Consider the following 16,097-nt stretch of genomic DNA (forward strand, 5'->3'; position numbering starts at 1 on the left):
CAGAAGATGGCTGAATTCAGAGGTGGTGGCTTTTCTCTGCCCTGAGAAGTCTGGGACCCCAGCTGGAAGATTCAAAGGCTGGAAGTCAGAATCATCTGATGGCACATTCATTCACATGTCTGGTGGCTGGCTGGAATTTTTGCCAGAACTGTTGGCTGGAACACCTCCATATGGCCTAGGCTTCCTTACAACATGGTGGCTGGGTCCAGAGGAGAGTAGAGAGAGAGACAGAGAGAACCCAGAGGAAGTGATATTGTTTTCTATGACCTAGCAAAGTCTCCAAGCATCGCCCCTCTGCATTCAGTTGCTGGAGGTTGTTACAAAGTCCACTCTGGTTCAGGAGAGGGACTCTGTCTCTCAGTGGAGGACTGTCAGCTTCACATTGTAAGAAGAGCACGTAGGATGGGAGCACTGGTGTGGTCATGTGGGGAAAATGCCTCCAGTCACCCATAGCTCCACCTAATCTTTTTCACTTTCCTTGAAGTCACCACTGCTTCCACTGGGGTGTAATTGCTTCCTCTGTGCCTCTGCATTCATACACAATATAGGTTTGCTTTAGGGTTTTGTGGGGAGAGGTTGCATGTTTAGTTTTTACATATGTGGGACTCACTTATCTCTTGCTTTTTTCACTTAACATGAATTTACTTACTAATACATGTAGATCTCTTTATTGCAGTATAGTATACCACACTTTGGTTATGGTGTAATTTATTTAACTACTTCTTTATGTTGATGGATCTTTGACAAGTTTCTTTTTATTTTCTATTATGAATACTACTGTAATAAATATTTCTTGATGTGTTATTTTATGCACTTAGCACAAAATGTGAATGCTTCCCAGGAAGGGATGTTAATTGTTGAGTTGAAAGAGCCCACTTTTCATTATAATGGGTGCTACCAAATTTCCCTTGAGAAAGGCAAGCCATGCACTTACAGGTAGAATATAAACATAGTCATTTCATTTTGTTCTCACCAGCACTTAACAACTGTCAATCTTTTTAATTCTTGTTTGCCTTGTGGGTGAAAACAATATACTATATAGCATGTGTTTTTAATTTGTTGTTTCCTTCCTAGAGTTAGGTTGAACATCTTTTCATATGTTTATCAGCCATCTGCCCTTCTTCTCCTGGGGATTGCTTGTTCATTTCCTTTATTGAACTATTCATTTCAGTTTTACTAAAAAGCAGAGAAGTGGAAACTGAAACAGTGAGGTTTTTTTTTAGCAATGAAATTAAAAAGATTCTCAATGCTCGTGTTGACTGATGCATTTAAGTTTAGAAAAGCCACCCTACAATAACAGATATTAATTTATATTTTCTTTCTAAACATTTTACATTAGAAAGTAACCCCAGAGTCACATGAAATTAGTCTTAGTTGCTTTATATGAGGTAAGGCCAAAGTTGACTTTTTAAAAAGTGAATAAAAATGTTCAGTGTCATTTACTGACTGAATCTTTTTTTTCCTCCTAGATCTTTATTTACTTTATCCCTTAAAAATTCAAATATTAATAAGTAACGTGATCTTTTTCTGGACTACCTCTGTCTTCCATTGATCTATTTAATTTTTGTGCTCTTACTGTTTATTTTTATAAGGGAAGTCTCTTGATTTATTAAGGGAGAAAGAATACACTTAACAGTGTTTCCTCTTTCTGCTAAGGAGCTCTGTCTCTTTATAGATGCAAGTTTGACTCTCCGTCATTCAGTAAAGCTCTGTGGCATTTTCCTTTACATAGTGGCTTCTAGTTCTGGAGAGGAGAATATTCCTAGGTGCTGTCTGTGTTGGCGGTGGTTGCGTTGCTTTGGGGATTATTTTCAACCAATCATCTTCTGAGCTGTTGAGAATTTTGGATCCAGAGGAATTGAATTGGTGAGACTGAGCAGGGGTTGGGAGGATATGGGGAGAAATGTTTTGGGGGAAGTGTGCTCAGGACATCCTGCAGCAGAGAGAGATGGCAAGCTAGAAGAGGTGCCAGAGCGAATGAGTGTGGAGTGAGGTTTATGCAGGTGGAGAAGCAGGAGGGGACTCAGAGTTGTGGGATGAGAACCAGCCTGCCTTGGGGCTGCAGGGATTGGAGGTACAGAGAGAAGTCAACTCCCCTAGACAGACTCGCCCTTGTCGGCCCATCCAAATACATGTCCTACGTGTTCACCCACTGCTGCTGCTAAGTTGTTTCAGTCGTGTCCGACTCTGTGCGACCCCATAGACGGAATCCCACCAGGCTCCCCCATCCCTGGGATTCTCCAGGCAAGAACACTGGAGTAGGTTGCCATTTCCTTCTCCAATGCATAAAAGTGAAAAGTGAAAGTGAAGTCGCTCAGTGGTGTCTGACTCTTCGTGACCCCATGGACAGAAAATCCTCCATCCATGGGATTTTCCAGACAAGAGTACTGGAGTGGGGTGCCATTGCCTTCTCTGGTTCACCCACTATTTATTCATTAATTTGACAATAATCTCTAGAATCCTTGTGAATGTGTCAATGTATTCTACTAGATGCTGGAGATATAATGGGGGAAATGAATGAATGACGTCTCTCTCCTCATGAAGCTGACATTTAAGCAGCAGCAGATGAATGCTGGGAAGTGGTTATGCCTGTACACGCACACGTCATAGAGTCTGAGGGGAATGGATTCCAGGTGGCTCTGACAGGAGTCGTTTCAGAGACTGCAGAGAAGAGTGAGGCATGTGGGGCCTAGGGCTGGGCACTCTCGGCAGAAGGAAGGGTAAATGCAAAGCCTGGGGGCAGGAGCATCCCTGGTGTGCTTGAGTCCCTAGACCTGAGCGAGGGTAAGCAGAGAGTGGGGAGACGTGAGGAGGCACCTGGGTACCCAGGCCACGGAGCGCCAAAAGCCCTAATGAGACAGCGGTGGGGACTCTGAAGCAGTGAGGAGGAGGCAAGATTTCGGTCACCTGCTGCTGCCACAGTTCAAGGTAGGCCCACTTTGATGTTGGGTGATGATCGTATGTATGCGAGCGTGTGTGCGGTTAAGTGAACGTGGTCTGAATTTGTGTGTGTGTATGTCTGTGTGTTTATGTATGTTTGAGTGTATGTGTGCCTGAGTGATTATGTGTGTCAGCACGAGTGTATGTGTGTACACGTGTGTATAAGTGTCTGCATGTGTGTTTTTAGGTATTTGTGTCTCTGTGTATGTACATGTATTTATATGTGTGTGCGTGTGCGTGTGCACTTTATGTTTGCGTCTCTGACAATACACAAAGCAGGGAAGGTCCTGGAGGGAATGAGATCCTGATGGGGAGCCTCTCCTGGCAGCCTGGCTGGGGCTCTGTCCTGGCCACGGGTCACAGAACAGACCAAAGTCACTGATGAGGTCACAGAATAAAGCCAGGAGCCTAGTGACCACGGGCACCTAGCAGCCACTTGGGCTGAGGCCAGCGGAGGCTTCAGCACTGGCCAAGCCAACTCTCACGCAACAGCTGGAGCTCTGTGCCCTTGGGCACTGGGGTCATTATGAAGCACCACTTCATGGACCGTAGGGGAGAGCAGTCACCCACAGACCAATTTGCCCTCAGCCTGGCCAGCCCAGAGTCCACGGAGGAGAGCGTAGAAGTGCACCGGGCAGGTCGGTCGAAAGAGGGTGTGGCTGGTGTGTCCTTGAGAGGACAGGAGTGCTGGAGGGGAAGGGGAGGGGAAGGCACCAGGTCACCCTTCAGTGTTGTCACCAAAGTCCTGTGTTGGCCATAAACATGGACCATGGGTTTCTTGAGGCCTCTGTTGTGAGTACACAAGGTGATTTCAGGAGGTATGAGGATGACATCCTAAAATGTTAGTCATATATTTTAACTTGCTTTGAAAAAACCAGAATTGATGTGTCAATTCTGTGATTTCAGCAGTGATATAAAAAGTTCCTTTATAATAAATGAATGAAAGTTAATCCATAACATCATTTTGAAGTGACCATGAGTAGCACCCAAGGGTTACACCATCTTGGGGCCAAGTGACTGGCACCAGCTCTATCATTCAATTCAATGCTCCGTCCCTCAGTTTTCTAACTTGTCAAAAATCAGAACAATGAAGTTTCTTAGGGTTTTTTGAATACTGAAGGAGTTAAAATATGACAAGCACTTGGTGTTTATATGGTGATGGGATCCAGTGAGGGTTTCCAGGAAAGTGTGAGATTTCCCTGGAGGAAGATGAGGCATGTCCCACAGATGCCAGGGGGAAGGTAGGGCTGACTAGTCTGGCCAAAGCACTCCCCTTATCTGGCTTTATTGAGCTGTGATTCGCATATACAAACCACAACAATTTTGTGTACAGTTTGAAGAATTTTGGCAGGTACACATTTGTTTAACCACTATCAATACCATGATGCAGAATATGTTCATCACCCTCCAAAAGTTCCAGTGATCCTTTGCAGTCAGTTCCCCTGCTGCCCTTGGCTCCAGCTAACCCCTGTTCTGTTCTCTCTCCCTACAGTTTTGCCTTTTCTAGAATGTCATCTAAATGGAATCAAAGACTCTAGGACCTTTTCACCCTAAGTTCTTTCCTTTAGCAGAATGCCTTAGGGGCTCATCAATCTTTTGCATGCAACAGTAGTTCATTCCTTCTTATCAATGAAGAAGATTGTGCTGTATGGATGGGTGTCCCACAATCTGTATTCAGCAGGTGGTGGCCCTTTGGGGTTTAGTCAAGGGCTTAGATATTACATTCACACACTATGTGATCTTTGTCATCACATCCATAATGTGCAGATACATCTCTACATTTGATCCTTATCATCACCCCAAAAGGAAAGTATATCATCCTTAATTTATGGGGAAACAGGCACGGAGAGAAAAAGTAACTGCCTGGGGCCCCCAGAGCTTGCATCCTTTCAGAGACCTGAAGTAGGTTGTGGCACTGATGAAAATGTCCTTCCACTTCCCAGGGCCTGTGAAGAGAGAGCAGCTGTCTCCGCGGCCAGGCCCAGCCGTTCCCCATGGGGAGAACATCTACTTCTCAGGCAAGGGTCGGGGGATGTTGAGCTGGAGCAGCTCGCCATCATCCCAGTCATCCTCTGAGTACCAGTCCTACTCCCAGTACCAGTCTTGCTATTCCTGCACTTACGGGGACCCAGATGCTCCCCAGCAGAGCATGTGTGCCTTCTACACCCACGTGCAGACTGTGCAGGGTGTGGCTGTGGCCTGGGAGACTGACAGTGGCTTCGAGCCAGTCACCCGACAGCCCCGCATCCGTGAAGCCGAGTTCATCAAGAGGCAGAGGCGGAAAGGCTCCTCCTTTGAGATGGCTTCCAATACGGACCTGCGCTGGGAACTGGAAGCCAGCAAGAACAACACCAGCTTAGAGCCAGAAGACACAGAGCTGCTGGCACCCTTGGAGTGCTGCCTGCAGGAGCTGCGGGACACCCCGGACTGGCTGGTCACCACCAACTACGGGCTGCGGTGCGTGGCCTGTTGCCGGGTCTTCCCCACGCTGGAGGCACTGCTGGAGCACGCCCAGTATGGCATCCAAGAGGGCTTCAGCTGCCAGATCTTTTTCGAGGAGATGCTGGAGAGAAGGAAGGCCCGGGACCAAGGGCAGGAGCAAGAGCCAGAGGAGGAGCAAGAGAGTGCTTCGGACAGCAGTGAATGTCCAAGGCCCCATGTCAAGGTGCCTCCGTCACAGTCACAGTTGCAGAAGCACTGAGCCAGAGGTATGTGCCCTACCCTGTCCTCACCTCCGGCACCTCAGTCACTCCTTTTCCCGGCCATCAGGACCAGAGCCACCAGGGCAGAGAGAAAGAATGAGGGCCGGGGAAGGAAGCGAGAGCTGGGAGGGCCGTGAGGACGTCGGGGAAGTCACCCTCCCAAAGGGCACAGCATTTCAACCAGAATCCATTTCAAAAACCTGAATCAAGTGTTTCTTACAGTGGGTGCAAAACCTGAAATCCCGCAAGCTTGTGGCCACAGGGATTTCTATTTTTGCTGGCGGGTCAAGCAGGTCATGACTCGCAGGAGAGACAACTACAAACAAAACTTCAGCCCTATTTTTTCCATTGTTAGGAACTCATCATAGGCCCTAATTCTATATCTTATTTTATTGGAATTAAACTTGAATAACCCAAAGTTTAAGGCAATGGCTAATGGAGTGAATCATGTTACTGGGTTGGACCCACAGGACATTGCCATTTCTGCAGGTTACACACTGGCACAGACATCTTGAGAATGGCAGGTTCCCAGAGGTAGAGATGGGGCTGGATAAGTCCTGCTGATCCTGAGTTCAGATAAGTCAACTGTTGTAAAATATTGCTGCAAAATTTGCCTTTGCCCTTTCATGGGGCTGTACTCTTTCAAGAAAATACTTGGTGGCCCACTGTGTGTTAGGCATGCTGATAGGCACTCACTCCGACTTGCAGTGAGAGATAGCTAAGATAGGCAGTTGCAAAAGGAAGGGGAGGGCTCCCAAACTCATGCTGGTTGATAAGGAAAAAGAAAACTTTCCAAAGAGGTTGATGCTCACAAAGATTTGGAGGACAGGTAGAATTAGTGAGACCAGGAGTTTTCTTCAGATCAACAAAACTAAGAAAGATGGTTTCTAGGAGTGGGTGCGGAGAAGGCAATGGCACCCCACTCCAGAACTCTTGCCTGGAAAATCCCATGGATGGAGGAGCCTGGTAGGCTGCAGTCCATGGGGTCGCAAAGAGTCGGACACGACTGAGCGACTTCATTTTCACTTTTCACTTTCATGCATTGGAGAAGGAAATGGCAACCCACTCCAGTGTTCTTGCCTGGAGAATCCCAGGGACGGCGGAGCCTGCTGGGCTGCCATCTATGGGGTCGCACAGAGTCGGACACGACTGAGGTGACTTAGCAGCAGCAGCAGCAGGAGTGGGTGAGCCTTGTTAATAGTGAGAGCAAGTGGTATTGAGCTGAGGCTAAAGCATTTCTTATCATTTGTACATGGAGATTGCTGATGGCTATAGGAGAGCAGTGCTGAGGACTGAGGAGGGACAGAAGCCAGACGGGCATGGAGCAGTAGTGAACACACACAAAAAAACACTGGACACAAACATTAGACAACTCTGCTAGCAAGTTTGTCTAAAAAGGAAAGCAATGGTAGTTTAGCTGGACAAAAGGAAACTGCAAAAAGGCAGAGATGGGGAGAGAGAAAGTTTATATGCTATTGGGAACGATCCAGAGGAGAGGGGGAGGCTGAGAATGCAAGAAAAATGAGAAAAAAGGAGTCAAGTAAGTGAGAGGAGACTGGATCCTGACCAGATACAGAGAGCAGCCCCTGAGGACAGTCCCTTCATGTCCTCTGTCATAGGCACATGGGCAGTTAGGTCAAGTAAGGCTTGGGAGCCAATGATGGAACTTAATTTTTTTTTCTCTGGAAACTGCAAGGAGCTCTTGAGGAATTTTAAGCAAATCAGATTGGCTTCTGTGAAAGATCTTTCTGGTGTCCAGGGTCAAGAATGGATGAGAGAACATCACTGGTGACAAGGGGTGCAGTTGAACAGTTGGAGGCAAGGTGAGTTCACGAAACTTAGGAGACGGGAATCACAGGTTTGGGTAAGTGTTTGGTGAGGGTGGTGAAAGGAAGCTGTCCACAATGACTTCCAAGTTTTGTTCTTTTTCATCTGAGTAGTTGATGAGTGTAGTTTCTGTTTTGGAACACCAAAGGACAAGGTTTGCTGGGATGCTGATGAGCCCACTTTTGAATAAGCTCAGTTTGTGATAGAAACCTTTGGGAGGGAGCTAGTTAGAAGGATCTGGGGCTTGGAAGAATGTTAAATGAGATGCAGACAGATTTGTGGTCATCTATGCATATGTGGTTACTATGATGCTTTATGTGGCCTAGTGTTAGATGCATTCTGTACAGGTCCCAGTGCAACATGAGCCATGGGGTCATTTTGGAACAGATGTCAACCATAGGCATGATATCTAAGCACCATTTTCAAGATATGGCAGGGGCATAGACTTTCTCAATTCACTTTGAAAGAGGCTAGAGGATCCTCAGGAAGGAAAAAGGGATAGGACCATGGTTCAAACTTTGTCAAGCTCTTAACAGAAGAACTATGTTGTGTTTGAGGGAGTCTAGTAGGCAGGTTGACTTCTCCGGGGACTCAGCGGTAAAGAATCTGCCTGCAATGCAGGATACCCGGGTTCGATCCCTGGATCTGGAAAATCCCCTGGAGGAGGGCATGGCAACCCACTCTAGTACTCTTGCCTAAAAAATCCCATGGACAAAGGAGTATGGCGGGCTGTAGTCCATAGGGTCGCACAGAGCCGGACATAACTGAAGTGACTAAGCAGCAACAGCAGTAAGCAGGTAGAATCTGAGGACAGTCTAGGAGGAGGAAGCTGAGTTAGAGTGACACTGGTGAGGAGGAGAACTTTTCTATTTAGAATTAGTTGCAAAGGAAATAAAATTAGGCATTGCATCTAAGCTCTGGAATTTCAGCCTTTAAAAGACAAGTGTATTTTTGTGTTAAACATAGATATTCTAAGGGCCAAGCATTGTTCTGAACACATTACGAACATTAAGTCATGTAATGCTCTCCACAATCCAGTGAAGTGTAGGTCCTATGATTAGTCCTGTCCTATAGGTGAGTAAGCTGAGACCTTGCCAAGGTCATAGGGCTGGTGCACAGAGGAATCAGTTTTCATACTCAGGCAGCCTGGCTCCAGAGTCTGCACTCTAACCATCATACGGAGAAGCCAAAATTTAACATAAAGACAGATGCAAGGTATTTATAAAAGCAAACATGTCAACTCCACAGGTTGTATTTTCTTTGGATTAAATAGTAGCAGCTGGAGATCAGGGGAAAAATAATGGGTGTTCAGGACAAACGAAAGATGACAAGAACCGTGGGGAAACAAATTTCTAACGTAGTGGATAACTTTAGCTGACATGGATGAAGGAAGTATGGGACAAAATTTTTCTCATGAAAATGACTTATTTTTAAAACATATCTTAAACTCAGCTCAGGTAAGTATTCATTTGTGGTTTAAACTTATCATTTTGTAGAGACCTGGGACCTCCACCAAATAAGACAAGGATCAGGGTGAGTAAGGGGAACCTTTCCAGAGGATCGTGGGATCTCAAATGTTTTAGATCTTGAACCACTTTACACCCTTTATTTTCCCAGACTATAAAAAGAAATGGAACTTGTTTTATGAAATTTACAGAAATGTGATAACAAAGCCTGACAAAGATGGTGCTGAAAGAGTGAACAATATGTTGATCTCACTTAGAAACATAAAATGATATCAAGTCAAATTTATAGTGTGAAAAGAACAATGCACCAAGACATGAGTTTGGGTCATCTCATGACTGTAAACACAAAATTAAACCTAGCACTACTTCATATGGAAAGAAGGATCTTATGACAGTCTCAGTAGATATTAAAAAGAAAAAATATTAAAAAACCCATATATTTATGGTCAGTTGTTTTTCACCTATGGTGCCTAGATAATTCAACCAGGGAAAGAATAATCTTTTCAGCTGAAACAGCTGAATAACTGTATGCAAAAGAGTGAAGTTGGTATGGTACCTCATATCATATATAAATGTTAAAATAAAAAAGATCTAAATGTAAGAGTTAAAACTATAAAATTCTTAGAGGAAAACAGAGGTGTAAATCTTCATGATCTTGGATTAAGCAGTGATTTCTCTTAGATGTGACACCAAAAGTACAAGCAAACAAAAAATATATAAATTGGACTTCATGAAAGTTAAAAACTTTTGTGTTCATAAAATATTATTAAGGAAGTGAAAAACAATCCACAAAATGGAAGAAATAGTTGCACATCACGTATCTGATAAAGGTCTAGTATTATCCAAAATATATAAAGATTCTTATAACTCAATAAAAAACAAGCATCCCAACTAAAAAATGGGAAAATTTGAAAAACATTTCTTCAAAGGAGATATACAAATGACTAATAAACATATGAAAATATACTCAAATCATTAGTCTTTAGAGACATGCAAATCAAAACTACAGTGACATGCCTATAATAAAAATAAAGATAAAGATATAATAAGAAGCATTGGTGAGGATGTGGAGAAATTGGAACCTCATATATTGCTGGTAGGAATGTAAAATGATGCAGCCACTTCAGAAAATATTCTGGCAGTTCCTCAAAAAGCTAAAAATAAAGTTAGCATATGGCCCAGAGTTCTGATAATTAAAAACAAATGTCTGCACAAAAGCTTGTACGTGAATATTCATAGTAACATTATTTCTAATACAAAAAAGTGAAAACAACCATCTAGTGATGAATGGATAAACACAATTATTCAACTATAAAAAGAATTCAGTACCAATCTATTTTACGACAGGGATGAACCTTAAAGATACTATTCTAAGTGAAAGACACAAAAGACTACAAGTGCTTTGTTCTATTTATGTGAAATTTCCAAACAGGCAAATTTATAGTGATGGAAAGCAGATTGATGATTGCTTGGGATTCAAGGGAAGAAGAGGAATGGGAAGTGATTGCTAATGGATTTGGGGTTTCTTCTTGGGGTGATGAAAGCATTCTTGGACTAGATAGCAGTGGTGATTACACAACTTTGTGAATATCCTATAAACCACTGAATTTTATGCTTTAAAAACCTGAATTTTATAATATGCAAATTATATAGCAATTAAAAACAACAAATACAACAATAATTCCTATATTATTGTTTAAACTGAGGACAGAAAATTTCTTCAGATGATTGCTGTGGTTTTTCAGTTGCTAAGTATACCCATTTGAACGCAGAGTTCCAAAGAATAGCAAGAAGAGATAAGAAAGCCTCCCTCAGTGATCAATGCAAAGAAATAGAGGAAAACAATAGAATGGGAAAGACTAGAGATCTCTTCAAGAAAATTAGAGATACCAAGGGAACATTTCATGCAAAGATGGGCTCGATAAAGGACAGAAATGGTATGGACCTAATAGAAGCAAAAGATAATATAAAGAGGTAGCAAGAATACAAAGAAGAACTATACAAAAAAGATCTTCACGACCCAGATAATCATGATGGTGGGATCACTCACCTAGAGCCAGACATCCTGGAATGTGAAGTCAAGTGGGCCTTAGGAAGCATCACTACGAACAAAGCTAGTGGAGGTGATGGAATTCCAGTTGAGCTATTTCAAATCCTAAAGGATGATGCTGTGCAAGTGCTGCACCCAATATGCCAGCAAATTTGGAAAACTAGGCAGTGTCCAGAGGACTGGAAAAGGTCAGTTTTCATTCCAATCCCAAAGAAAGGCAATGCCAAAGAATGTTCATACTACTGCACAATTGCATTCATCTCACACGCTAGTAAATTAATGCTCAAAATTCTCCAAGCCAGGCTTCAACAATATGTGAACCGTGAACTTCCAAATGTTCAAGCTGGATTTAGAAAAGGCAGAGGAACCAGAGATCAAATTGCCAACATCCACTGGATCATGAAATCAGTCAGAATATGTAATTTATCACAATTTTTATTTAACATTGTTCTGAAAATTACAACCAATTCAATAAAACATGAAACAGAAATGTTATATATAATGGACAGAAAATTCCGTTCTTTTTTTAGAAAAAGGATATATTTACCTTGGAAGCTCAAATAAGTTAAAAAAAGAGGTAACTGAAAGATTGAGACAAAATGGATATCAAAAATTTCATGTGTATTAAATGCGACTAATTAGGAAATAACATGGAAAATTGTCCATTTACTAGATAAATAGAAATTCATGGAAATACTGCAGGTGCAATGAAATATCAGTGATTATTTCCAGTTGATAATTATTGACAAATTTTAGTTTTCCTGTAACGTGCATTATTCTTTGTTTTCTATTTGAGGAAGTATGGATTTTATAATAAAAAGGCAATGAAACATTTAATCAAACATTACCTGAGATTAGAAGTGACACAAGGGACCTTCAGCCTCCACATTTGTGGTCTACAGACCACTCTTCGAAAAGCCCAGCTCTTGACATCTTAAACTTTGGCTCTTCTGAATTAAATTAGCTTTGATTTTAAGAGCACATTATAATGAATGAGAACGCAGCCAACTCAAGAGAGTTAAATTGCAAAGTTCTTTTTGTGGTGTGTCCTCATTTCTGATAAAGGTTGAGAGCTGTGAGTGAGAGGGAGATCTTGCAAGAAAACTGGTGGGAGGTCAACTGAGAGGAAGTGTGAAAGATAGTGAAACTGGGAGAAGAACAAGATCATGAAAGTGGGGCTCTGCAGGGAAAGAAGGGGAAGGCATTGCAGCACGATGAAGGAAAAATGAGGAAGTTGGAGAAGGGAGAGAAGGCGGGAGAGAGAAATGTCAGATGCTAAGGAGGATGCATTGACAGGGGAATGTGACATCACCACGGTGGTCCAGGTATGAGGCTGGTGGGAGAGGATGATGGTCCATTACAGATGGTGGAATCCTGACTGACCTTTCCATGGGAGTCTCTGAGGTGTTCAGTTATGGATGCTGTCATGGATTGAATTGTGTCCTTCGCTCCCAAATTTCAAGGTCAAAGTACTAACCTCTAGAACCTCAGAATGTGATGTTATTTGGAGATAAGATCTTTAAAGAAGTAAGTAAAATGAGGTCATTATTAGCACAGGACCTAATCCATTGTGACCGATGTCTTTATAAAAGGAGGACACAGATAGACACAGATAGATATACACAGAAGAAAGACCACGTGAAGACACAGGGAGAAGACAGCCATCTGCAAGCCAAGGAGGCAGGCTTCAGAAGACGTAATCCTGCAGATGCTTTGATCTTGAACTTGTGCTCCAAAACTGGGAGATGATACATGTCTACTGTCCAAGCCCCCCAGTCTGAGTGTCTTGTTAAGGCAGCCCTGACAAATGACTACAGATGCTGAAGAACAAGGGCCAGAGCCAGGCATGTGGCAGCCAGGAAGGCTTGAGTAGGTCCATGTTTCTGGTGGGGAGCCTTCTGGGTTCCAGGTCCTCAGGTGAGTGAGCACAGAGTGAGTGCTCAAACAGTGCTTGTTGATTTATATACCCAGAATGGCACGAAGGCATGTGGAATCAAGAGGTTGACTTTTGACAAATACATGGTGGCTTACTGGTCCTGAGCATGCAGAGTGCTTTGGGCTGGGGTTGGAGGGATTCTGGCGTGTGAGTATGTGGTGGCCTGGAGTTTGGTTAAAAGAATTCATTATGTTCCCTTCCTTTCTTTTCTAAGCCTCTACCGCTCCCCCTGTCAGGGAGACAGACTAGAAGGCCCCACCTAGAAATGAGTTGGGTCAGGGCTGATGAGGACCAGGACATGCTGAGCTGTAGGGAAGATGGAACGAGCAGTTCATGAAAATGCCATGGTGACAAGAGCATGTGTGTGTACACATGTGTGTGTAGATATGGATGAGTGTGACTGGGTGTGTATGTATGTGTGTACGTGATATGTGCCTCTCTGCCCTGGGTTGTGCTGTGCCTGGCTGGGGTGGAACACAAGGACCTAGAAAGAAGGTCCATGAATGATGCTCTAATGCGCTTGTCGCTTGTCGGGCTTATTGATACTTTGTTGCTGGACTTCCTGCAGCCCCTCCCAGAGCACACCCAGGAACTGCACAGTGCCAGTTACCATCATCTTAGGAGGAGAGAGAGAGAATTACTGACAGCACTGTTTTTGCAAACTTGAATACTACTCTTTCAAAGGCCAAGAACACTCAATACCGGGCCCACAGTGACTTATTTTTTGCTGCTTACACAATGACCTAAATAACAAATATTCTAGTTTAGAGTTCCTTGATAACTCTAAAATAAAAACAAATTTATACATTAAATACAAAGCAATTACATCAGCAATAAAACTCAAATTGACAACATTAGTTTTATGTCACTGTTGAGCTTGGTGCTTGCAAAACCAAGTTGCCTCCTAAGTGAGTATGGGATTGAATCCAAGGCAGATTCTTCTGGGGCTGATGGGTCCTAACTGCAGCATAGTAAGATAACACAATCTCCTAGTGTGGACAGTATGTAAAGCTGTATCATCTAAGGTCACCCTGGTTGCCAACCTACACGCGAACGAGGGCACAGAAATCATGTGCCACAAAATGTTTATAAAGTGTGTAAGCAGAAAATCCATGTGCTTTAAATTTTTGTCCTGAAGTCTTAAGAATTCCATTAGGGAGCATGAGGAGCCCTGGAACCCTGATTGAGAAATGAAACCAAGGAGCACTCATGTGGAACACCCCTCATTTATTCCACAGACACTCACCCACTGCTTCCTCCACGGCCAGGGCCTGGGCTCAAGCAGGAAGGACACAGAGATGATTGATGGCCAGTGTCTAGTCTTGGGGATCAGAGAGTCCAGTAGGGACATTTACGATGCTGTGTGTAGAGGTTTGTATAGGAAAGTGTGGGAGCTCTGAAGAGGGGAACTAACTCAGTCTTCAAGGCTTGGAAGGCTTCCTGGAAGAGGTGGTACCTCTTCAAGCAGTCTTAAGAGGATAGAAACCCATTACCTCCCTGAAGAGGCAATTAGTCCAGACATCCCAAACTGAGATAAGACTGGGACTTTGAACTTCTAGAACAAAAGTTATCGTTACAAAGAGGGAAAAGGTTTGTTTTGTCCTCTAGAGAGCTCACTCCTTTGTCCCCACAATCTTCTCTTCAGGCAATTAACAGTTCAGCAATTTCATCATCAGAGAGCCATTCACTGACTTAAGACTTGTCCTTCTCTATTTTAATAATGATATCCTTGGAAAGCTCACATACTAAGACAATTTCAGCCTTTTACATAGATTAATTTATTAGTTAGCTATAGAGGAAGTCCCTGAGGGAATGGAAATGGAGTTAGGGCGTGCCCCGGGGAAGAGTGAGGACCAGATCTCAGAACTCACCTGTGGAGGGGTGGGTGGGTACCAGGGAGAGGGAAACATACCCTGAAGATATCTCATCTCTCATCCATCCGTGTGTGGAGTGGGGTACATGTGTGTGTGCCCTTAGGGGAGTGAGTGGGACGTTTTCTCACTCAAAAAGAGGTTACTCTGGATACTGCACAAAGCACTAGCTTCCTGCATCTTGTCCTCACTTAGCCAGGAAGGCTGGGAGGAGTAACCTGGCCTGGCTGTGATGGAGGCTGAGCTATCAGCCAGGCTTCCCTTTTGACCAGCCCTGGCTCTATTTGGGCTGGTGTTCGGGAGGAAGCTGAGCAGTCCTGACTCTGATTTTCCTGGCCCAGGGGAGCTGACAGCTGGACTCAGCACTTCTCTGCAGAAGCAGAGAGAAAAGCCAGACTGGCGGTAAGAGACTCAGTTTGGAGATGCCTAGTCGGAGAGCAACATGGTGACCTGTAGCTGATGGAAGACAATCAACAGCCAGTTTGCACTTGGACATGACTCTGAATCTTGTGCACACTCTTCTTACAAACTCCAGAAGCCTTCGCTTGCCCCGGTGACTGAGTCAGTGACCTCCCATCACTCTCTCTTGTTTCTAACGTGGGCATGATTGGCATTTTGTGTGCACTGTTATTTCCCTTGCAGGACTGCCCACTGCAATCTAGGGCATTCACATCATGGTCTCTGAATGTTAGTTGTGCATCCACCCCTCAAATCATTGTGACAATCAAAACTGTTCCACACATTTCCAAAAACCCCTGGGGGTCCATGCTACCCATTGAAGGCTGTCTCTCCAAGAACAGGCTCTGCCAGCAGCCTTGAGCACTGATCCTTCCTTGTTTGATTAAACACAAAGTAATAAGTACCCACAGCACACAGTGAAGGTTGAGCAAGGAGACCAGGATGGGTTCATCAAAGGAGGGCTGATGAAGCACTGAAGCGGGTGGGTGCCGGTATGAAAGCTGCTCCTAGCCCTGGATTGCTGTGGCCCAAGAAAGGCTGCTATTTAAAACAAATGTATGGACACCAAGTGGGGAAAAGTGAAGTGAGATGAACTGGTAGATTAGGAATGACATATATACAGCATTTCCTCCTCCAAGGGATCTTTCCAAACCAAGGACTGAACCCAGGCCTCCTGCATTGGCAGGCAGATTCTTTTATCATCTGAGCCACCAGGGAAGCCCATATATATAGGTTTTCCTGGTGGCTCAGATGGTAAAGCGTCTGCCTACAATGCAGGAGACCCGGGTTCGATACCTGGGTCGGGAAGATTCCCTGGAGAAGGAAATGGCAACCCACTCCAGTACT

General features: G+C 44.0%; 1 protein-coding gene across 9 annotated transcripts; it reads left to right on the forward strand.

Moving 5' to 3' along the window:
• The first annotated feature begins 3,374 nt into the window (after positions 1-3,374).
• On the forward strand, positions 3,375-15,405 carry FAM170B (family with sequence similarity 170 member B). Of its 9 annotated transcripts, none has more exons than XR_014074507.1 (5): positions 3,375-3,578; positions 4,884-5,648; positions 7,339-7,465; positions 8,966-9,002; positions 15,134-15,405. XR_014074507.1 is itself a non-coding variant. In XM_081561718.1 (3 exons), exons 1-2 carry the CDS (start codon positions 3,467-3,469, stop codon positions 5,639-5,641), a joined length of 870 nt encoding a protein of 289 aa, XP_081417844.1. In that variant the 5' UTR covers positions 3,375-3,466; the 3' UTR covers positions 5,642-5,648; positions 5,865-6,066. The 9 variants fall into 9 exon arrangements, 1 of the variants encoding a protein (XP_081417844.1); XR_014074517.1 differs by having other exon boundaries at positions 7,402-7,465; XR_014074506.1 differs by lacking the exon at positions 15,134-15,405 and adding an exon at positions 13,490-13,784.
• Positions 15,406-16,097: the final 692 nt, after the last annotated feature.

Source organism: Giraffa tippelskirchi, chromosome 2, assembly GCF_054371585.1.
Source record: "Giraffa tippelskirchi isolate mGirTip1 chromosome 2, T2T-mGirTip1v1.2.pri, whole genome shotgun sequence".
NCBI lineage: Eukaryota > Metazoa > Chordata > Mammalia > Artiodactyla > Giraffidae > Giraffa > Giraffa tippelskirchi.